The sequence below is a fragment of the Solanum lycopersicum genome, chromosome 5 (assembly GCF_036512215.1).
Source record: "Solanum lycopersicum chromosome 5, SLM_r2.1".
Taxonomy (NCBI): domain Eukaryota; kingdom Viridiplantae; phylum Streptophyta; class Magnoliopsida; order Solanales; family Solanaceae; genus Solanum; species Solanum lycopersicum.
This window is the reverse complement of record NC_090804.1, coordinates 2,404,189-2,428,235: the sequence shown is the minus strand read 5'-3', so window position 1 is coordinate 2,428,235 and position 24,047 is coordinate 2,404,189. Positions and strand designations below refer to the sequence as shown.

General features: G+C 35.0%; 4 protein-coding genes across 5 annotated transcripts; 1 reads left to right on the top strand and 3 right to left on the bottom strand.

The window, feature by feature from the left end:
- Nucleotides 1-2,476: 2,476 nt before the first annotated feature.
- On the bottom strand, nt 2,477-7,053 carry LOC101262114 (putative late blight resistance protein homolog R1C-3). Its single transcript, XM_004239342.5, has 3 exons — nt 4,161-7,053; nt 2,960-4,050; nt 2,477-2,812 (listed from the first exon to the last, which is right to left on the bottom strand). The coding sequence occupies exons 1-3, from the start codon at nt 6,629-6,631 to the stop codon at nt 2,793-2,795; spliced, it is 3,582 nt and encodes a 1,193-aa protein (XP_004239390.2). The 5' UTR covers nt 6,632-7,053; the 3' UTR covers nt 2,477-2,792.
- Nucleotides 7,054-7,100: 47 nt separating this feature from the next.
- LOC101261816 (putative late blight resistance protein homolog R1B-23) lies at nt 7,101-11,685 on the top strand. Of its 2 annotated transcripts, none has more exons than XM_010322384.4 (3): nt 7,101-9,784; nt 9,885-10,972; nt 11,091-11,685. In XM_010322384.4, exons 1-3 carry the CDS (start codon nt 7,245-7,247, stop codon nt 11,168-11,170), a joined length of 3,708 nt encoding a protein of 1,235 aa, XP_010320686.1. In that variant the 5' UTR covers nt 7,101-7,244; the 3' UTR covers nt 11,171-11,685. The 2 variants fall into 2 exon arrangements, with proteins under 2 accessions (XP_010320686.1, XP_004239389.1); XM_004239341.5 differs by having other exon boundaries at nt 9,879-10,972.
- Nucleotides 11,686-11,966: 281 nt separating this feature from the next.
- Nucleotides 11,967-13,109, bottom strand: LOC112941525 (late blight resistance protein R1-A-like). The gene is made up of 2 exons (XM_026031030.2): nt 12,817-13,109; nt 11,967-12,737 (listed from the first exon to the last, which is right to left on the bottom strand). The coding sequence occupies exons 1-2, from the start codon at nt 12,845-12,847 to the stop codon at nt 12,103-12,105; spliced, it is 666 nt and encodes a 221-aa protein (XP_025886815.1). The 5' UTR covers nt 12,848-13,109; the 3' UTR covers nt 11,967-12,102.
- A 513-nt stretch (nt 13,110-13,622) lies between these two features.
- LOC101261232 (putative late blight resistance protein homolog R1B-23) lies at nt 13,623-20,958 on the bottom strand. The gene is made up of 5 exons (XM_004239340.5): nt 17,863-20,958; nt 16,726-17,762; nt 15,163-16,234; nt 13,971-15,080; nt 13,623-13,823 (listed from the first exon to the last, which is right to left on the bottom strand). The coding sequence occupies exons 1-4, from the start codon at nt 20,397-20,399 to the stop codon at nt 14,009-14,011; spliced, it is 5,718 nt and encodes a 1,905-aa protein (XP_004239388.2). The 5' UTR covers nt 20,400-20,958; the 3' UTR covers nt 13,623-13,823; nt 13,971-14,008.
- Nucleotides 20,959-24,047: the final 3,089 nt, after the last annotated feature.

The following is a 24,047-nucleotide window of genomic DNA, read 5'->3' as shown; positions in this document are numbered from 1 at the left end:
TCAACCAATATATATATATACACACACACTAATATTATCATAGTAACAGGACTCCAAATATTTGAACTCAGAAAAAAAAATATGGTTTTCATTAGTAACAAGGCATTTGCATTTCTTCTTATATGTATAGGTCTCTTAGTAGTTTGTTCACATTCACAACAACAAAATGAGCTGAGGTTATCGACGAGTAGGCGTATGCTTAAAGGATTAGTTACAGAGGAGGAGTTGAACACTGGCTTCAAATCAGCACCAGTAAGTAAGACATTTGATCCAAATGGCTCGAGTAAACGAAAAGTACGAAAAGGATCAGATCCAATCCACAATAGGTCTTGAAGGTTTACATAACAGGACATTCTGTATATAAACAAAGAGTTATCAGAGAAGTTTTCTTTCAATTGCATTCAAGGCTTATTTAGCACTGATCACAAGAGAAGTTTCAATAGTACAATACAAATGAAATGTTTCTTTATAATCTTTTCAATTTGCTTTAATATTTTTTTTTGTTTACCTTTTAAAACTTTGATATTTTTATCAGTTTGAATTCATTATTGCTTAAGTTTTGCACAAGATGTATGATATTTGTTGCTAAAGTAAAAGATGTGATTCTTGTTTTCTCTTAACAAGAGATTTAGAATAGGATTTGTACTTTAACATGAGAAAAGAAGAGTTTGTTACGATTCATATACTTCCTCCGTTTCAATTTGTTTGTCTTTGGCAACTCGTTAGTTTCTACTTGACATGGTTAAGACAACGAGATTAAAGAACATTTTAATATGTTTTTGCACATTTATTTTTTTTAGTTTAAGACCATATGAATCATAAGTTTTCTTCACTTTCTTAAACTTTATGTGAAGTCAGAACCAGATAAATAAATTGAAATGGAGGAATCGGAGTATCAAGTATTAGAATGCTCCAAAAGTATGGATGTTGGTTCAGCAAGTCCTGTTACCAACTATGGTAACTGGAAGCTGTATAAAATGTAAGTGCTATCAACATGACTATGTATCATCTGTTCTTCTTTAGAGTTTTATTTAGATTTCAAAAGATTGTAGGTTTTTCGAGGCAACTTTCTTTCGTATGAATTTAGGTCTACCTACTTTTATACCTTCATTAATCCTAATTCTCACCTCTAGATTCGTTAGGCTACGTCAATCCAAAAATACTCTTTAAATGGTCTGATATTGTTCACTCTGAATCAAGAGCACCCAACATCTTAGAAGTAACTTCTTTTTTTCACATCTACTTTTCATGTGAGACTTTGTTCATATCAATCGAGTATTTATAGCAACCAAAGACACTTGCTTCTTTTTGTGTCTGCATTTTAAAGCTACGAGTAAAGGTAGCAAATTGACCGGTACACTGGCAAAGACACTAAACCAGGTCCTGTCCCCATACTCGTCTCGCCAAATCATTGATTCTAACTTGGAATGCTTGGACATAAATTTTGTAAAAAAGATTACATCTTGGGATTTGTGATAAAGAAAAGTAATCTGATCAAAGTTTAAGTAACAAATCTGGTTAACTAGAAGATTTTCCACAAGGAAAATATACAGTTTTGATTTTTGACAAGGAAATTGATTAGAAAATTATGGAAAAAGAAGTGATAAACTTAGTATTGGCCAGAGCTTAAAAAATGTCACCGGTTGCATGTCAGATCCTCCAGAAGCAGTGCACTTTTGGAGAATTTGACACGAGTAGTGCAGTATCTTTGAAAAGTCCGAGCAACATAGTTTTTTACATGCCCCTAAAATCCTGCCATGATTCAGTCAAGCTTCTTTTGTGCTATATATTTTGATAAATTTGCATAAGATCTGTCAAAACTCAAATACATATGCAAAAAAAAAATAAACAAATTGTTTCAATTGGACCAGTCAATAAAGGTACAGTGGAGTAGTTGATTCTCACCAGTCAATAACGGTACAGTGGAGTAGTTGATTCTCACCCTTTCCAGTAAAAACAACAACAAAAAACCCGAGTGTAATCCCATAAGTGGGGCCTGTGGAGGGTAAGATATAGTGATGTATGGTCTTACCCTACCTTTATAGGATAGAAAGGTTGTTTGTGATTGACCCTCGACAACCTTCCTCCTTTATCCAGGTTTGGGACCAACAATGTGAACGAGCTCGTATAGGTGGAGGTTTTCCAGTAAAAAGAAGCTACTTGAAAACACTAGTTTCAACAGAGAAAACTAAAGCTGAGGTAGGAGTAGTAACTAAAAGCTTCTACAATGGGTGTACCTATACCTTCACTTTGCTACTTACTGTAAGTGTAGAAGCAGTGGTACTTTGAGTTCGCGGACTTCAAACATAAAAGTGGTCAACATTTCAGGCAATTTTTTTCGATCAACAGAATTTCATGATTTTATATAACCAACACGCATACTCTTTGTATGCTTTGCAAATGCCAGAATCTAACACATATAGGTGGTACGGAGGCGAAATTGAAGAAAAAACAGCAGTTATATAACTATCTAAGCTTCTCAACACAAAAACTCAGCTCAATAACATAACAGAATTTAGTTAGTTCATAAAAGAACACAAGGGGAATGAGTGAAATCATTCACCTAAAAAGAGTTTAAAATGTAATAACTTACAGAAAAATCAGAAAAGCACACCTATACGAATGAACAGAAAATACCCATACTCTCTCAATGCTTAGCATGTACAGTTCACACGCTCCGAGCCATGGAGCCACCTGATGGAGACTGATCGACGTGTCTGGTAAACCAATTAAGATAATTGTTGTGTCCAACATATATACTAGATAGAACCTTATGTCCACGCAGCTTACAGTTACCTTCCAGTAACACCATCTGCAAAACCAACAATTTGTGGATGTAGTCATTACAACCAAATTGTAATAGTTAGACGTTAGTAAGAGGCAAATTTTTATAGCTATGAAAATGCATTGAACATAGTTTAAGAATGAGACTGAATGTAGTATTGTCTTAATACTGTACCTGAATTATGAGTCTTGATGACGAGCTCCAAATCAACATCATAATCTTCAACTTTTGTGTTTTGGATAGTCCTGGCTGATTCAACAACAGATCCATTGCAATTATCCACCTCAATGTACTTTAGAGAATGAATTTCTGCGAACCAAGAAGGGATCTCCACAAGTGACTGACAACAACGCAGAAACATGTGTTGAAGGTTAGAAAATGCATCATCGGAGACAGTCCATTCTCTAAAACTGGAGCAGTTCACTATTTTCAAAACTTTGAGTTCAACGAACTCGTCTTCCCTCACTTCCCATTTTTCACCCTCAAATTCAACAAAATTCAGTTCGAGTTCTTGAAGTTTCCGAAGCTGAGAAATGTTTGATAAGTGTTGAGAGCCCAGTATAAAGTAGGATACTTTCAATTTCTCGAGACTCAACGCGGAGATGAATACAAGATATGGTAGGGATTCTACATGTTCATCACCAAAAATGTCTAGCACCTCAAGGTGTGTTGGAAAATCCAACACACTGAATTGATCACTGCTCAAACCCTTAAATTTGCATTTCAGTTCCCGAATATTAGGCGTTTTCTCCAGCATCAATTCGGCATCCTTGACACATGAAAAGTATGGAGTAGAAAAAGTTACCAAATCATTAAGTTCCGAGTCCTCAAGCAATTCCTCTGCAGTAAAGGAAGGGGAAATGTGCAGATGTCTCAATTTAGCCATGTTCCAAATTGTTGAGGGTACTGACAAATGCCCTCCCATTCCATTGACAATCAAAGTTTCAAGGTTCCACAACATGTGTATGGATGATGTAATTGACTCGTGAGAGGTTCGTGTAGCAAAATATCTCAAGTAGACCATGTTAGTTGGGAAAGAATCAATCACAGTGAACTCCAAATCCAATACTTTTAGAAACCGAAAATCATGAAACATGTCTGAGGCATTAGCAATCGAAGAGGATGCATTTATGTTAGCTTTCCTGAACAACACAGAGCTAACAAGTGAGCAAGACGAACTCCATTCTACTAGATCACCAACTTCAGCATAGAATGCCAGTCGACGTTGACCAAGCTGCTTGGGAAAGGTAACATCTCCTTGGGACCTAATATAAGGAAAATGGTACAATAGTAAGATTAATTTCTACTAGGTCATCAACTTCATTACTTTATCGATTGAACAAACAAATTACGAGTTAATTAATTGGTCTATTACCTCTGTATCCTTTGTATAAGATTCTCCGAATGTGCTCTTGCCTTGCAGAAATGAAACAAGACATCATGAATGCGACATACTTTGACCTTAGTACCACAACTCCTCTTAGAAAGCATCACTAGATTACTTTCAACAAGATTCTTCAAATAACCTTCTGCTATGTCTTCCAAACTCTTGTGTTTATCATATTTAACAAAGCCTTCTCCAATCCACAACAATGTTAACTTTGAAATGTTAATTTCTTCGTGATCTGAGAACATTCCAAAGTAAAGAAAGCAGGACTTTAAATGATACGGCAAGTTCTGATAACTTTGTTCTATAATGTTCTCCGGGTAACAGCTTATTTCAGTACCTAAACTCCTAGCCACTTGCTTCCAACATTGTTCCGTCCTCTCCATCCCAGCTAGTATAGAGGCCACAAAAACAATTGAAAGAGGCAGCCCCCCACACTTTCGTACTATCTTGGGCCCAACTTTTTCAAAGAGAGGGGAGCAGAATCCTTCACCAAATACTTTCTTTTTTAGTAATGTCCAACTTTCACCATCATTCAGCATGCGAAGATATAGGGGTTGACTAATTGATCTAGCATAGTAGGCAACATTAGAGTTTCGCGTTGTTAGAAGAATTCTACTTCCATTATTGGCATCATAGAAGCAAGATTCCAAATCATCCCACGCGCTATCATTTGGTATGTCATCAAGGAGGATGAGATATCTTCCGGTTTGTAAAATCTGGCGAAGCATAGCAGCTAAATCACTAGTCTCTTCACTAAGAAGAGAGTTCTCATCAATAGAAACATGTAGTGTCTTCAGAATAGACAGTAACCATTCCCTCCGTGAATGTACTGAAGACATGTAACATTGTGCACAGATATCAAAGTGATCGACAACTGATTTATCCAAAAGGAGTTTGTTGGCCAAGGCTGTCTTTCCTGCCCCAGGCATGCCAAAAATTGATATAATATCTAGCTTTTTGGATCCTCTTGTTAGTTGGTCTCTCAGTTTAGTAATTACATCCTCAAAGCCTACAATATCATCATTAATCGTTTGAGTATGAGAAGGGTAAGCATCGATGGTACCATGTGACGGCGCTGAGTCAACCTCAAGACTTTGGATCTTTGCTGCTACTGCTCTAATCTCCTTTATGAGTTCCAAGAGCCAAAGCATGATGCACCAATCAGGAAATTTATTGCTTACACAAGCATCCACGATATATTCAACCTCATATGCTTTGCCAATCACCAGGGCCACAGAATGCTGAAGCTTGTCATATTTGTTGCGTCTCTCTAATGCAACAGATCTGATAAAAGGTTGCAACCTCTCCAGTTCTGTTTGAATCATTTGAAGTTCATTCGTGAAATGAGCAAGCGAACTTGAATAACGGTCATGGAACTTCTTCAGGTTGCTTAAGAGGAAATCAACATAGCCTATTCCATGAATACTTGGCAAACTAGATTGGAACTCCTTTCGGATAATGTGGTAGATCAATGTCTTGATGCGCTCAATAGTACCTTGCAAATCAGGAGTCACTTTTTCCGATGCCACATCTTCATACAATGAATAAACACAAAGTCCAGAATCAACCACCACAGTGTCAATGTCTTGAAGGTGAAATTCAAGAACTTGTACAGACAGACATCTGAAATTGTCAACTAAGAGGTGAAGCATCTCCTGAAGGACTAGTGTTTGAACTGTCAACGCAACGTCCATCTGACTATGTGTTGGTAGCTCTTCCAAGTTGTGTTGGAGAGTCTCCATAAAGCCAGCTACACAATCAGCTGCATTCTCAATTTGTATAATCGGATGCGTTACAGCTTGCAGGACATCAATATAGATCTTACGCACGTCTGGCTGGATGAGTTTAATCTTCATCTGCACAAGATCAGATAACAAACTATTCATTTCTTGATTTTCACTGTAATACAACCAGACAATAGTTGCTGCACGACCAACCACAAGTAAAACATGAGTCACGAAAGCATGTAAGCTTTTCGGCTCCATGGATCTGCCCGAAACAAAGCAAACAAAATTCCTCAGTAACTTCAACTCCTTTAAGACAGAATCTCCCAGTTCAACAAAATCAGCCAGATTCTGAATGACAGTATCAATGAATTCCACTACAAATTCAGGGGTATCGATACCGTCTTTATTGGATAATACTAAATGGATATCTCGGATTTCCAACTTAGTGATCCGTATCTTTTCTTGTATCCGAGAGGTAACGCGATCAATGTGATGGATCTTGTTGACTTTTTTGAGGTCAACGACAGCATCTTGAAACAGACCTTGAACTTTGTATGTGAAATCTGGCATATATGATAAATCTGTGAAGCTGAGGAAAATATGCAGGAATTCGAAATCCGTTTTAAGGAATCTGATTCGGTCCTTTGAAGTTTCGGGCATTTCTGAATCCCATTGAACTGCAATCTGCTGCAGAGCTTCAAGGAGATTATCTTTATCTGGAAACATCATCCGCCCTCCTTCTCACAACTCACAACTAGTGTTAATTGCTTACTCAATGATGGATGCACTGTTCATTTTTCTTGATGATTCATTTGAAGAACAACGACTGTGTCTTCAGTTTTTTGCTACCAAATGCCCAAAAGAGTTGAACATTTCAGTTTTTCCAATTTTGTCAATTTCATAAATTATTTTCTATTCTAGTAAAAATAAAAGATGCTCTCAAAAATATTTTTCATTCATAAATCAAATACTAAATTTTTTTTTTGAAAAATATCTTCTACTCACCAACCAAACATGAGAAAATAAATTCAAAATTTATTATTTTCCAGGAAAAGAAAAACATTTTCCTTCGTACCTAAATGTCGTTGGTGTTGAATTATTGCACAAGAGGGAATTTTTTAATAGACACACCCTAAATGTCGTTGGTGTTTGAATTATTGCATAAGAGGGAATTTTTTAATAGAAGTTGTAATTTTTTTATTTTTAATATTTAGAATATCGAGTACTGCCGAAAAGTCTCACCAAATTAATCTTGTTTAATAGTATCAATAATTTTGTTTATGATAACTTGTTGAGAATACAAAGAGAAAGAACCTTGTTGACTTTTAACAATTTCACAGCAATGAACCATAATATTCTTCAATCTCTGCAACATCTTGAAGATCAATGGGGTTTAGATATGCCGGAGAGTTTAGAGGATGTAATAAAGTTCCTTAAAAGAGAGTTTACGTTTCTTGATTTTTTTCTCAGCTTACAGAGCTTCGTAGATTTATCATACATGCTTGAAATCGTACACAAAGTTCAAGCTCTGTTTCATGATGCTGCTGTTAAACTTACAGAAATCAGCGAGATGGATCATGTTGATGGCGTTACCAATCAATTGCAAGTCAACATTCAGAAGACTAAGTTGGAAATAAAATGTGAATACTTATTTCCAAAAGTCAACAATGATGGTATTGTTGATGTTACTCCCAAAGTTGTAATCGATCTCATCGATACTGTTGTAGTGAATCTGGGTGATTTATTGAAGGTTTCTTGTTCTAGTTCACTACTTTTTGTTCGTGGACCTAACAAAGAGATCGGAGATGTTTTTAAGGAGTTGAAGTTATTGAGAAATTTTGTATGCTATGTTTCGGACAGATTCATAGAGATGAAAAGTCAATATATTGATTTCTTCATTCATGTTTTAGAGGTGACCAACCACGCTGCAATGGTTGCCTGGTTGTATCTCCCAAGAAATGACAACGAAAATCAGGAAACAAACTGTTTACTTTCTGATCATTTGAACATGAAGATTAAGCCCATTGACCCAAGCATCCGCAAGATCTATATTGATGTGTTGCAAGCTCTACGATCAGAATGGCGTCCGATTATTCCAATTGATCATGTAGCTAATTGTGTAGCTGACTTTGTCGAGACTCTCCGGCACAACTTGAAGGCAATATCGGTTAGTAATCCCAAAACTCATCAAATAGCAGACCTTCAGGAGATGCTCAACCTCTTAATTGCTAATCTCTCCATTCAAGATCTTGAAATTCACCTTCAAGATATCGATACTGTGATGATTGATTCCGGAATACTTGTCTACTCGTTGTGTGAAAATGTGGTGTTAGGGGAAGTGACTATTGATTTACCAGTTATGATTGAGCACATCAAGATATTGATCTACCACATCATCCGGAAGGAGTTCCAATCTAGTTTGCCAAGGATTCATGGACTAGGCTATGTTGATTTCGTCTTAAGCAATTTGAAGGAGTTTCAAGACCGTTATCCAGATTCGCTTGCTTTTATGAAGACTCAACTTCAAATAATTCAAGCAGAACTGGAGAGCGTCCAGCCTTTTCTGAGGTTTGTTGCAAAAAAACAATACAATATTCACAACGAACTTCAGAATAGTGTGGCTCTACTGATTGGCAAAGCATATGAGGTAGAATATATAGTTGATGCTTGTGTGAGCAAAAGAGTTCCGGACTGGTGTCTCATGCTTTGGCTCTTGGACATTAGCACAGAGGTTGCAGAGATGCAACAAAAGAAAATGTTTGAGGTTGACTTAGTGTCACCATACACCATTGATACTGACACTTCCAGCAAGTGGTCAGAACTGAAAAAAAGGCCAGGGATCAACGGAAAAACTATAGGTTTTGAAGATGAGATCGAAAAATTGATACATCGACTAACAGGAGGATTCGAAGGACTGGATATTATCTCCATTGTTGGTATGCCTGGAGCAGGAAAGACAACTTTGGCCAACAGACTCTATTCTTATCATCCAGTTGTCTATCGTTTTGATATTCTTGGATATTGTCATGTGTCTCCAGTATATTCGAAGCGGGGCGTATTATTGTCTCTTCTGGCGACCCTACGTGTTTCTATTGATGAAAACTCTCTTCTTAGTAAAAGGACTAGTACATTAGAAGATATCCTTGTCAGAAATTTACGATCCCGGAGATATCTTATCCTACTTGATGACGTGTGGGATCGCAATGTGTGGGGTGATTTAAAACGTTACTTTCCTGATAGCAATAATGGAAGTAGAATTCTTCTTACAACAAGAAATGATGATGTTGCCTACTATGTTGAATCAGTTGGTAAACCTCATAATCTTCGCTTGTTGACCTATGAAGAAAGTTGGGAGCTACTATGTATTGAAGTGTTTGGCAACAAAAGTTGCTCTCCTCTCCTTGAAAAAGTTGGGCAAGAAATAGCGAGAAAGTGTGGAGGTTTGCCGCTATCAATTGTTTTGGTGGCTGGTATTCTGTCAAAGATGGAGAAGACAGAAGAATGTTGGAGTCGAGTGGCTAAGGACTTAGGTTCCTACATGGCCAGCGACGCAAAGGCTATTATTGAACCAAGTTTTCAGCATTTGCCCTATTATCTAAAGCCTTGCTTTCTATATTTTGGAACATTTTTAGAGGACGAAGAAATCAATGTTTCAAAGTTAACATGGATGTGGATTGCAGAAGGCTTTGTTAGCAATCTTGAAGGAAAGAGTTTGCAGGACATAGCGAAAGGTTACTTGGATATTCTTATAAGAAGAAACCTAGTGATGAATGCTAAGCGGAGTTCTGACGGTAACGTCAAAGCATGCCGTGTTCATGATCTATTGCTTGATTTCTGCAAGAAAAAAGGAGGGGAAGAGCATTTTCTATCATGGACAAAATGGTAAGAGATTACTTAATTGTGCTTTATTTGTTCAATCAATCAAGTATTCAAGTTGTATTTGAAAATGAATTTATACTAATGGAAACATACACAGCAACAGGGACCAAAACGACAAATCTTTGTCAGCTACATCCTCTCAGAAGAAGCTCACTCAACGTCGTCCAGTGTTCATTGAAGAGGAGAATCTTGTAGAATGGAGTTTGTCTAGCTGTCTTGTTGACTCTGTACTTTTCAAAAGATTAGATGTTTCTAGTCACCAAATCTACTACTTCAAGTTTCTTAAAGTGTTGAATTTGGAGTCCACTGTTATCAATTCTTTCCCAACGGTGCTAGTTTACCTGAGGTATTTTGCTGCACAAACTGATAAGGATTCAATTACATCGCTCATAGACAATCTTTGGAACCTTGAAACGTTGATACTCAAGCCAACAAAAGGAAAGTTGAAACTACCCGTTACAATTCGGAAGATGGTTAGACTGAGGTATTTGTGCATTGATAACGCTTATTTCACTTTAAATGATGTAGAAGGATTACTTGAGAAGTTGGAAATTCTTTCCACTCCATGCTTTTCATGTGCAAAGGATGTGGAATTGCTAGTGCAAAAAACACCAAATCTTCGGGAGCTGAGATGCTCATTTGTTGATTTTAGACAAGAATATTTCCCTGAATTGTATTTCCTAACACGGCTTGAGACACTCCAGATTCATTTAGCGGCAAATTCAATGGCGGCTGGTCCATACAACTTCCCACCAACTCTCAGAAATTTGACACTATCCAACTTTTTCATAGACAGTTGTCTTGAATCCAAAATTTCATCACTTCCCATTCTTTGCGTACTGAAACTGGTATCAGTTTTCTTTGATAATGACGAGTGGGAAGTGAGAGATGGCGAGTTCTCTGGACTCAGGGTGTTGAAGCTAGTAAAATGTGAATTTTTTGATGAATGGAAAGCTTCAGATCATGCCTTTCCTATACTTGAACATTTAGTTTTGCGTGAATGTCCATATCTTATGGAGATTCCTTCTTCTTTTCAAGACATCCCTACTCTAAATTCCATCAAGGTAAAGTCGTGCAGTGAATCTGTTGAGCAGTCAGCCATAAAAATGAAAAGAGAGCTAGAAGATATTTATGGGAGTGACCATCTCATGGTCTTCATCCAGAGGGAGCTGAACAAGGACAGTTTATCAGGTACATTACGTCTCAGTTTCGTTTTAATTGCATTTTTGTTACTTGTTAGAAAAAGCAACTTCCTATTTCGTTTTCACTCTCCCAGTCTTTGAAAATATATGATTTCATGATTAAATAGGAGCTCCAAAACTGAGAATGGCAGAGCACTTTGAGAATTCGGTTCCTAAAGGGGAGTCGTTGATGGGGAAGATCGCCTAAGGTGACGATTACTCATCGTTATCGAAATGAGACGATAACCAGACGAATAAGTCGGAGCAGCAGATTATGTAGGTATTCCGAAGGAAAAAAAAGATTCAAAAGATTTTAAGTGGAGGCAAACTTGCTGATAAGCAAAAGAGATATAACATGAATGATATTTAATTATCTTCTTTGTACAACTATAAGATTAGTTGTTGTATCTCATTATTGTATATATTTCTCATCAGCTTATGAATAAGAGAGAATACTTCTTATTGTGGAGGTACAAAAAAGATATCTGCAACTATAATTGTTGCAGCAACTGTTATTTGGGTTCTTTTTTAATTGCTTGACCCCTTTCTGCTCCCTTGGTGACTCGAACTCGCAATCTTTGGGTTGGAAGTGAAAGGTGCTTACTATCCAAGCAACTCCATCCCGTCAGTTTTCAAAAATAACTTCATAACTGGTTATTATATTTTGTATATTCTTCATTTCTTTCACCTTTATGGAATAAATATTTGTCTTTTCAATTTGAACAGTCATCTCTTAAACGGAAAAGACTCAAAAATACCCCTAAACTATCGCAAATAACTCAGCTATATCCTTGAATTATATTATGACTCAAAACTACCCTTCCCATCAAAGTATTGGGTCATACTTACCCTTCTAATTAACATAAAATGTTAAGTGTCACGTGGATGCCACATGGACGTCACATAAGCGTCAAACATTTCACACTTCCACGTAAACTAATAAGATCCTTAACATCTAATTTTCACCTCATTTCGCAGCTAGGGTAAGAAACGATTTCACAGATTTAGGGAATATAATATTTATCACTCAAACATTTTTCTTAATACTAATATTTATGTAAGTTTTTAGAACTTTGTAGTCAATAAAATTGGGTTACACGCACAAGACGCGTGTACAGAAACTAAGAGGTCAAGCATCTCCTAAAGGACTAGTATTTGATCTGTCAACACAACGTCCATCTGACTATGTGTTGGTAGCTCTTCCAAGTTGTGTTGGAGAGTCTCCATAAAGCCAGCTACACAATCAGCTGCATTCTCAATTTGTATAATCGGATGCGTTACAGCTTGCAGGACATCAATATAGATCTTACGTACTTCTGGCTGAATGAGTTTAATCTTCATCTGCACAAGATCAGATAACAAACTATTCATTTCTTGATTTTCACTATAATACAACCAGACAATCATTGCTGCACGACAAACCACAAGTAAAACATGAGTCACGAAAGCATGTAGGCTTTTCGGCTCCATGGATCTGCCCGAAACAAAGCAAACAAAATTCCTCATTAACTTCAGCTCTTTAAAGACAGAATCTCCCAGTTCAACAAAATCATCCAGATTCTGAATGACAGTATCAATGAAATCAATTACAAATTCAGGGTTATCAATACCGTCTTTATTGGATAATACTAAATGGATATCTCTGATTTCCAACTTAGAGATACGTATCTTTTCTTGTATCCGAGAGGTAACGCGATCAATGTGATGGATCTTGTTGACTTTTTTGAGGTCAACGACAGCATCTTGAAACAGACCTTGAACTTTGCATGTGAAATCTGGCATAAATGATAAATCTGTGAAGCTGAGGAAAATATGCAGGAATTCGAAATCCCTTTTAAGGAACCTGATTTGTACCTTTGAAGTTTCCGGTATGTCTGAATCCCATTGAACTGCAATCTGCTGCAGAGCTCAAGGAGATTATCTTTGTCTGGAAACATCACTCCGCCCTCTTTCTCGCAACTCACAAGTACTGTTAATTGCTTACTCAATGATGGACACACTATTCATTTGAAGAACAATCACTGTGTCTTCAGTTTTTAGCTACCAAATGCCAAAAGACATTTCAGTTTTTCCACTGTTTGACTTTGGCATTTTGAATGAGACAATAAATCCCCTTAGATGTTAAATCAAAGAGTTGAATTATTCATATATTTTTGAAGACATAAATTTATAAACAAACACTCAAGTTGAGTATTCAACATATAAATGTTTTGAGCTATCCAGATAATCATTTTGTAAGTTGAGTATTCAACTAATATATTGGAGACGAGTTGAGTTATCTAGACGTTTATACTCAAAGTTTGAGTGTTTACTCATCATACCAAGTTTAAATGTCTATTAATGTATTGTGCCTTTTTTAAAAATGTCAAAAAAACGACCCTTAATAGTATAAGTTATGAAAATAAGTGATAATGGTAGGCAATGGTGAAAGCAAATGAAGTAGGGATGAAGAGTCTTCTTTGTAAAGAATAAACATCTTAATATACTTTGTTAAATCTTAATAATCTGAATCATTCAAATCTATTCAAATTCACTTAAGTGATTATATAATTTTAAAAAATGTCATTTTAACCCATTTAATGGTTAATACCTGAATAATTAAGATTGAAATCTAAAAAATACAGCAGTCATGAAAGAACCAAAATCCTAAAACAAAAAGGTTTGATCAACATAGAACAAATCATTGCATAATAATTTTTACTATGAATATCGTTTCATAGTCCAATCATCGCATAATAATTTCCAATTATTAGTTAATCATGAACAGATCATTGAATACACTTCAGAATATTTATTTCCTTGGTTTGGTCGTTTCCCTGCTCGTTTAACTATGGTTTAGCTCCAAATAGCTCGAGACTCACCTGCTCATCAAAATATAAGCAGAATCACTAAATTAAATATACTTCGTTTGGTGCAACCACCAGTATTCTGTCATGAATATTGAATATACGAAGTCAATTAATTTGAGAAAAGCATTTAACTTCAGTTGCATTGGTTCAACGGCATACCTGATAACCAATTTGAGAGTTGAGTTGTTACTGTTATACTAGTGGATGAAGACCTCGAAACCAGAAGCTCCGTGCAAATACTTTGATGATTCTTTGGTTTGCATGACTGAATTGGCAAGCATGTCATTGCAGGATATAATCTTAAGCGATTTCAGGGACGAAGAATGCTCAAAACAATAAGGGATGTTCTTGAGGTGCTGGCATCTTTTCAGTTCCAAGCGTTCAAGGCATGGAAAGGCATCATCTGAGGCATACCATCTTGAAAAAGAAGGATTTTCTAGTTTCAAGATTCTGAGTCGAAGGAACTGCTCATCGTTCACTTCCCATACATTGGATCTAATGGTAACTTCTAGCAGCTTGAGTACCTCAAGATTTGAAAGGGTTGCGACTTCATTAAGATCTATCCGGAAATAGGACAGTGTCAACTTCTTCAAGTTTCTTGGGATGTTCAAATCATTGATCCAGGTCAATTGTTCACCAGAAGAAATCTTGAGCATTTCAAGCTTATTAAGTTTGCTAAATGCAGGAAATGAGCCTTCAAATTTGGAAACTTCACATCTCATTTTTCGAAGATTTGGTGTCTTCTCCAAGATCTTATCAGCATTCTTCACACGAGAAAAACATACTGAGGAAATCGTTTGCAGATCATCCATTGTAGAGGAGGTTTCTGAGAATTCCTTTCTATTGTTTAAAGTGAAGAATGCTTGATCATATATGTGTAGATGTCGCAACTTAACCATCTTCCAAATGGTATTTGGTAATGATACTCGTCCTCCAACTCCTCGAACTATTAAAGTTTCAACGTTCAGAAGATCGGTTGGGAGTGATAATGTATCTTCAACAGTCCGAAAAGCAAGATACCTCAAAAAGGTTAGTCCTTGTGGTAATGCATCAACTATGGTGAATTCAAAATCTAACACCTTCAGAAAGCTGAACCTTTTAAAAATGTCTGATGCATGATCTATCGAAGAGAATGCAGTATTTCTAACCTCCCTGAATTGGAAAGACTTCAGATTAGAGAAATACGAACACAATGTAAGATTATCACACCGAGAATGAAGGGAAAAACGCCATGAAGTCCTGGTCTTTCGATAAAGGTCAAATATGTCCCTGCAAGTGGAGAAATTGGTATAATTAATGTAATTTCCAAAAGAATGACTGATTCAAGAAAAACAACAAAGGTTTTAATTACCCTTTTATCCTCTGTGCGAAACTCTCCAACTCGGCTTTCTTCCTGCAAAATTCAAGCAACAGATCATGAATATGACATGCCTTGATCTTACCATCAAAACTTCTTTTAGAAACCATCACTAGGTTTCTCTCAACAAGATTCTCCATGTAATCATCTGCAATATCCTCCGGAAGCCTCTCCGAGTGAGTTTTCACAAAACCTTCTGATATCCATAACCATGTTAACTTTGAGACTTGAATCTCTCTGCCCTCCGAAAATACTGCAAGATATAATAAGCATTTTCTCAAATGATGTGGTAAATACCAATAGCTAAGTTCCATGGTACGTTCAAAGTGAGCCTGAATATCTACACTTAATTTGGTTGCCACTTGTTCCCAGCGATGTCTTTCCTTCGGCATCCTTGCAAGAACACCTGCTACCAGAACAATTGATAGGGGCAGCCCTTGACACTTTTGTGCTATGCTTCTTCCAACATCCTCTAAAACCAAGGGGAACCTTTCTTTATTGAACACCTTATTCTGTAACAAAACCCAACTTTCTTCATTAGACAACATATGAAGAACATATAGATCACTATCATGTTTAGTAGCACGAGAGGCAACACCATAAAACTGAGTCGTCAGAATGATTCTGCTTCCATTGTTAAAATCACTGAAGCATACTTTTAAATCAGCCCATACACTAGAACCCCAGATATCATCAACGAAGATAAGGAATCTCTTGGACACTAAAAGTTTGCGAAGCTTATCTGCCAGTACATAGTCAGTCTCTCCTTCAAAATCAGTTGTATCTTTAGTTATATCTCCTAGTAGGGCTAGTAACAAGTCCTTCCGTGAATGTTTTTGAGAGAGACAACATTGGGCACGTATATGAAATCGAGAGACAACTGACGGATCAAAGTATAGGTAGTTTGCCAAAGTGGTCTTTCCCACTCCAGGCGCTCCACAAATTGAGATGACTTCAAGATTTGAAGACCCTCCAATTAGTTTATGTCTTAGTTTGTCCATCTCATAATAACGACCCACCATTTCTTCATTCATGCCAGGATTCCTAGCAAATTGTGAAGAAGTATCTGCATTGGAAGCATTTGTGATGTTATGCAATACCAAGTCGAGCACATTCTTTCTAAGGTGATACCGGGTAAATAGTGCAAAAATAACAAGCTCTGGGGAGTGATAGGACCATTCCATAGTTTAGATGTATAATTGACAATTTCACTATTGTTTAGATGTGTTTCTATGTCTTAACCCGAAAACAAATGTTTTTTCCATAGAAATTTTACTTCATACAGTACTAGAAATGATAGCAACTACAACAAAATCACTTGTGTTTTGATCAACTTGATTTAATATTTCAAAATTTATGCGGAGTTTTCTTAAAATTAATATAAATTTATAGTACTACTACTATTTCAAGATATTTGACCAAAAATAGAAATTGTACAGCTCCAAACAAAAAAAAATATGAGGAATTTAAAGAAAAATACTTTTTCTAATAAACAAAAATGCAATTAAAGGTGAGTAAATGGGAGTGACATGTAATTGCATTTTCTCAGTAGCGTACCTGATAACCTATCTCTGTTCTCCTGGTTTTGTTTGATTTCTGCGGCTGACCGCTCAACAGATTTGCTGCACGACTTCACCTTGATGGATAGAGACTTGTCTCGAAAACGAAAAGGGATCTTCTTGAGATATGGACATTCACGCAAAACCAAATGTTTAAGGCTACTAAAGGCATCATCCGAGACATTCCATTCTTCAAGAAATTCACATTTTACAAGCTTCAAGACCTCGAGTTGAAAGAACTCGTCATCTCTCACTTCCCACTCATCATTGTCAAAGAAAATTGATACCAGTTTCAGCACGCGAAGGTTGGGAAGCTTTGGAATGTTGGATCGGTGAGAACTGCCCAGGAAAAAGTTGGATAGTGTCAAATTTCTGACCACCGCTGGGAAGATGTATGGACGACTAACTGTTGAATCTGCTGCTAAATGAATCTCAAGTGTCTCAACGAAGTCCAAGCAAGGTAAACATTCTTGCCTGAAATCAACAAATGAGCATCTCAGCTCCCGAAGATTTGGTGTTTTTTGCACTAGCAATTCGACATCCTTTGCACATGTAAAGCATGGAGTGGATAGAACTTCCAACTTCTCAAGTAATCCTTCCTCGCCATTCAAAGTGAAGTAAGCGTTATCGATGCACAAATGTCTCAATCTAACCATCTTCATAATTGTAACGGGTAGTTTCAGCTTTCCTTTTGTTGGCTTGAGTATCAGCGTTTCAAGGTTCCAAAGATTGGCAATGAGCGATGTAATTGAATCCTGATCAGTTTGTGCAGCAAAATACCTCAAGTAAACTAGCACCGTTGGGAAAGAATTAATAACAGTGGACTCCAAATTCAACACTTTAAGAAACTTGAAGTGGTAAAAAATTTGCAAGACTTGGCGACTAGAAACATCTATTCTTCTGAAAAGTACAGAGTCAACAAGACAGCTAGACGAACTCCATCCTACAAGATTCTCCTCTTCAATGAAGACTAGACGACGTTGAGTGAGCTTCTTCTGAGAGGATATACTTGACAAAGATTTGTCGTTTTGGTCCCTGTTGTTGTGTATGTTTCAATTAGTATAAATTCATTTTCAAATACAACTTGAATACTTGATTGAATGAACAAATAAAGCACAATTAAGTAATCTCTTACCATTTTATCCATGATAGAAAGTGCTCTTTCTCTGCTTTTTTCTTGCAGAAATCAAGCAATAGGTCATGAACACGGCATGCTTTGACGTTACCATCAGAACTCCTCTTAGCATTCATCACTAGGTTTCTTCTAATAAGATTCTCCAAGTAAACTTTTGCTATGTCCTGCAAACTCTTTCCTTCATGATCCTTTACAAATCCTTCTCCAATCCACAACCATGTTAACTTTGAAACATTGATTTCCTCATCCTCTAAAAATGTTCCAAAATATAAAAAGCAAGGCTTTAGATAATAGGGCAAATGCTGGTAACTTTGCTCTATGATGTCATTTAAGGCATTTGACATATTGATACCTAAATGTTTAGCCACTTCATTCCAACATTCTTCTGTCTCCTCCATATTTGATAGAATACCAGCCACCAAAAAAATTGACAACGGCAGACCTCCACACTTTCTTGCTATTTTTTTCCCAACTTTTTTAAGAAGGGGAGAGCACCTTTCATTGCCAAACACTTCCATTTTTAGTAGCTTCCAACTTTCTTCATGGGTCAAGGAGCGAAGATGATGGGGTTTATACACTGATTTAACATAGTCGGCAACATCATGATATCTCGTTGTAAGAAGAATTCTACTTCCATTATTGTCATCAGGAAAGCAACATTTTAAATCATCCCACGCCTTGTGATCCCATACGTCATCAACGAGGATAAGATATCTCTTGGAACGTAAAATTCTGGAAAGAATATCTTTTAATTCATCAGTCTCTTCACTAACAAGAGATGTTTCATCAATAGAAACCTGTAGCATCGCCAAAAGAGAGAGTAATAGGCCCCTCTGCGAATATACTGGAAAAACATGACATTGTGCACGGATATCAAAGTGAGAGACAACTGAATTATAAGAATAGAGTCTGTTTGCCAAAGTTGTCTTTCCTGCTCCAGGCATACCAACAATGGAGATAATGTCCAGCATTCTGGATCCGCGTGTTAGCTGGCGTATTAATGTTTTGATCTCATCTTCAAAACCTATCATTTCTTCTTTGATGCCTGGATTCTTTTCCAAATTTGACGACTTACTGGAAGTATCAGTAGCAATGGTGTAAGGTAACACTAAGTCAACCTCAAACATTTTCTTTTGTTGCATCTCTGCAACCTCTGAGCTAATGTCCACGAGCCAACGCATGAGACACCAGTCCGGAACTCTTTTGCTCACACAAGCATCAACAATATATTCTACCTCATATGCTTTGCCAATCAGTAGAGACACACTATTCTGAAATTTGTCGTGAATATTGTATTGTTGTTCTGCAACAAACTTCAGAAAAGGTTGCACGCCATCCAGTTCAGTTTGAATTATTTGAAGTTGAGTCTTCACAGAATCAAGCGAATCTGCATATCGTCTTTGGAACTCATGAAGATTGCTTAAGGCGAAATCAACATAGCCTAGTCCATGAATCCTTGACAAACTAGATTGGAACTCCTTTCGAATAATGTTGTAGATCAATATCTTGATGCGCTCAATGGTACCTGGCAAATCAATACTCACTTCCCCTAGCACCACATCTTCACACAACGAGTAAACGAGTATTCCAGAATCAATCATCACAGTGTCGATATCTTTAAGGTGAAATTCAAGAGCTTGTATGGACAGATTGGCAATTAAGAGGTTGAGCATCTCCTGAAGGTCTGCTATTTGATGAGTATTTGGATTACTAACCGATATTGCCTTCAAGTTGTGTTGGAGAGTCTCCACAAAGCCAGCCACACAATTATCTACATGATCAATTGAAATAATCGGACGCCATTCTGATCGTAGAGCTTGCAACACATCAATATAGATCTTGCCGATGCTTCGGTCAATGGGCTTAATCTTCATGTTCAAATGATCAGAAAGCAAATCATTCGTTTCCTGATTTTCTTTCTCATTGCTTGGGAGATACAACCAGGCAATCATTGCAGCGTGGCTGGTCACCTCTAAAACATGAACGAAGAAATCAATAGGTTGGCTTTTCAGCTCTTTGAATCTGTCCGTAACGAAGCATACAAAATTTCTCAATAACTTCAACTCCTTAAAAACATCGCGGATCTCTTTGTTAGGTCCACGAACAAAAAGTAGTGAACTAGAACAAAAAACCTTCAATAAATCACCCAGATTCACTACAACAGTATCAATGAAATCGATCACAAATTTGGCGGTGACAACAATACCATCCTTGTTGACTTTTGGAAATAAGTATTCGCGTTTGATTTCCAACTTAGTCTTCTGAATGTTGACTTGCAGTTGATCGGTAACGCCATCAACATGATCCATCTCGCTGATTTCTCTAAGGTTAACGGCAGCATCATGAAACAGAGTTTGAACGTTGTGTACGATTTCAGGCATGTATGATAAATCTGTGAAGTTCTGTAAGCTGAGAAAAAAATCAAGGAATGTATACTCTCTTTTAAGGAACTTGATTACATCCTCTAAACTCTCCGGCATATCTAAACCCCATTGATCTTCAAGATGTTGCAGAGATTGAAGAATATTATGGTTCATTGCTGTGAAATTGTTAAAGTCAACAAGGTTCTTTCTCTTTGTATTCTCAACAAGTTATCATAAACAAATTATTGATACTATTAAACAAGATTAATTAGGTGAAACTTTTCGGCAGTATTCAAGATTCTAAATATTAAAAATGAAAAAATTACAACTTATATTAAAATATTCCTTCTTTTTGAATCTTCAACCTGGATTATGTATAGATATGAGATAATCATGTGCTTGGTCACAAGTTACAGAGACCTTCAAACTAATCAACTAGTTAGACAACAATTTTGCAGCCTTCTACAGTAATCTCAAGTTCACATCTTAACTTTCTCAATACTTGGGTGAGCAAGTATGAAGAAAATCTTCTATCTCTATTTTATAAGTAAAGAGAATTCCTATTTATATAGAAACTAGCTTTTATCCGTAATATTCGAAGAAGTTTCTTCAATTTTGCCAAGAGGAATATATGTTTTATGTTAAAAAACTTCTACATAAAATTATTATTATTAAAGGTTAATTATATATAATGTGTGCATTAACAATGTCACAACTTTCAATATTACCAAAAAAAAAATAGAAATATAAATCCACGCAATTGCATAAAAAAGGGGTTAATCAATAGCCTAAAATAATAATAATTTAATAGTATTAACGTATGTTAATATGTTATATTACGAAATTAAAAAGTATGTGAATTTTAAATAATATTGTCATCATTGTATGAAAGATTCACAATTTATATTACTTTTGTATAATTTATTTTTTTAAAAAAAATTGATTGAATTAACCCTCTAAATTAATAATAATAACAATAATTATACAAATTAGTATTTTAATTATGTCTATCTTAATCATTTCAAATTTTATGATCATATGGTTCTCTTTTATATAAAACTAGTATCTGGAACATGGGTTGCACGTTTGTCCCTTAATATTTTTATTTTAAGTTCGTCTTTATAAAGTTCAATTATATAATAAGAAATGCAAAAATTAACAATTTTAGTTATGATTTAATCTCAAATGATATGAATATGTCTATGAATAGCTAATTATTTTTTTAGATCAAACAACTTATTTATTGAAGTAGTTTACAATGAATTTCTACTCGAAAAATTAATAAACAGATCTAAAAGTCTTTGACGAAAGTAGCAAAGACATGAAGAAGAAATAAATGCAATTCTAGTCATTGCTGAAATCACAAATATAAGATTCTTTTTCTTTCGTGCTTATATGAATTGCATTCTTCTTCTTTTTTAAAAAAAATATGCAATAGTATTTTTTTAATGAAAATAGAAAAAATTGACGAACATTATTCTCATTTTCGAATATCTTTTGATCTTTGTTTCCATAAGATGAAAATTAATTATATGAACCAAAAGATTAATTTAAGAAATTGGGATAAATAGTTCTAATTTAAAAATACTCATTCCGTTTTCATATCAAACACTATATTGCTAAACATACTAAGATTGAGGCTTCAACCACACATACAATATAAAAAGGATACATATACCTGGAAAAAAAGAATCTCTAGCAGAATGAGAATGAATGGAAGATGAGAGCAAGAAAACTTATTGTGTACCTATATAGAGTTTTGTAATGTAAAGAATATTAAAAGATGGAGAAAATTATATAAACATTGATCAACAATAACTAAGAAAAATATGACATGAAACGTTTTTGGATTGTAATCAATAAGTAATCCAACGTTAAACTCAAAACCTTCCCACTTATAATAATACTAGTCTTTGGGAACGTGCTCTGCACGTTTATCCCGTATAATTATCATTATAAAACTTCTTTATATTTTTTTAAAAATTTGAGAATTTCTCCTCTTATAGTCGTATGCATAACAAGAAGTTGTTGTCGAATGAAAGTAATATTTTGCAAATGTTGAACAGAAAGTTGATCAACATACGTCTTCTTTAATATGGCTAGAATATCATTGTCATTTTTATAGTATACACCTTCAAAAAAGTAGTAATTATATTCTGATTAAGATAAAATGAATCAATATATATTAATTAGAATTGCACCTACATGTATCATTTCTTTGAATCAAGATTGGAATTTCTTTAACATAATTATATTATTTATATGGTTGAAATATAATCGTATTATGAAATATAATAAGAATCAATCTCTATTCAAGAACATTTTTTTTATGAAAATTTGACATAAGAGTATTAAATTTATTGTTTAAGTATAATTGCATTACGAAATATAATAAGAATCAATCCTTATTAAAGAACAAGAGACTTGATATAAAAAGTTAAAAGATGTTAAAAAGTATAAGATCTAAATATCCTGAAAATTATTAACACAATTTCTCAAATCTCAAAAATCTTATCTCTATATCACATTTCGTACAAACTATATTTTATGTATGTGAAATAATAAAATTGATTAAGAGAGAGAGAGAGAGAGAGAGAGAGAGAGAGAGAGAGCTGTAAATAGCGTATCCATTATGTACCTGATGGTGAGAAATGAGAGGGCGTACAATTGCCGAATAAAATCTGAAATATAGAAGAAAAAAAAGATATTTAGCAAACTGATGGAAATTTTCATATATTAAATATATATTTTTGAGAACTAAAATGAACATAAGAAGAATAAAGTAGTTACCAATCAACAATATATTATATATTCAAACTTTTATGGCATATAGTTGCTAATGATCTATATATTCTCTCCGTCCCGTTTTATGTAACATTATTTCCTTTTTGATCAGTATTATATAAAGCTTAAAGATGAAAGACTAATGTGACTTGAATTGTTAAGAAAATCAGTGCACATGACTATATATTAGTCCAATTCTATTTAACAAGGAACATGAAAAGTTCATATAACTTTTGGATGCTCAAAGAAAAAATAGTAAATGTGAGATATAAATCAGTAGAATTATAAATTGAGTTCAAGTAATCTGTATAAAGTTAATTAATGGGGAGATGAAAGATTTCTATCAATGTAGTTAAATTACGGATAAATAACTTGTTTTTAAAATGACTACTCTAACTTTTAATTATTTAATATTTTATTATTTACATGTTCTATAATATTTTTATTTAGTCTAAGAGCAAAATGGTAATCCAATTTTTAATGTTGGAGCTTCTAACTTATAATAATATAAGTACGTAGTCCATTCTTCAGGAATTTTCTCTCCAAACGTTGAATCAATTACATATCTTTTCTTCCCTCGGCTTATTCTATTCGTCAAATTTCATCAAGAGTAATCTCTTTCTTCATTTGATCTTTCGCTTTAGCCACTCAAGTTTCATTTCAGTTATGTTTTACATCTTAATATCCATGTAATTTTTACCTAACTAATGGATTAGTTACAGATTTTTGGGTTTTATCATTAAATTAGTAACCATGAATATGAAATGTTTTAAAACATTGTAGTTAATATTGAAGGGATAACTTATTTTTAAAGATTAAATAACAATATAGTAAAATTTGCATTGGTAAATGTAGAGCACAATAATGGCTGAAATTTGAATAGACGTTTTAATTGTTTTAAGTTTTTTTACAATTTGGTTAAGAGAATTGTTTATTTATTAAATAATAAATGTGGTTCAATATTTTGATATTTAGGGATAAATTGGTCTTTCAATTTTTATCTTTGAGGCTTCATGCTTATAATAAATATATTATATG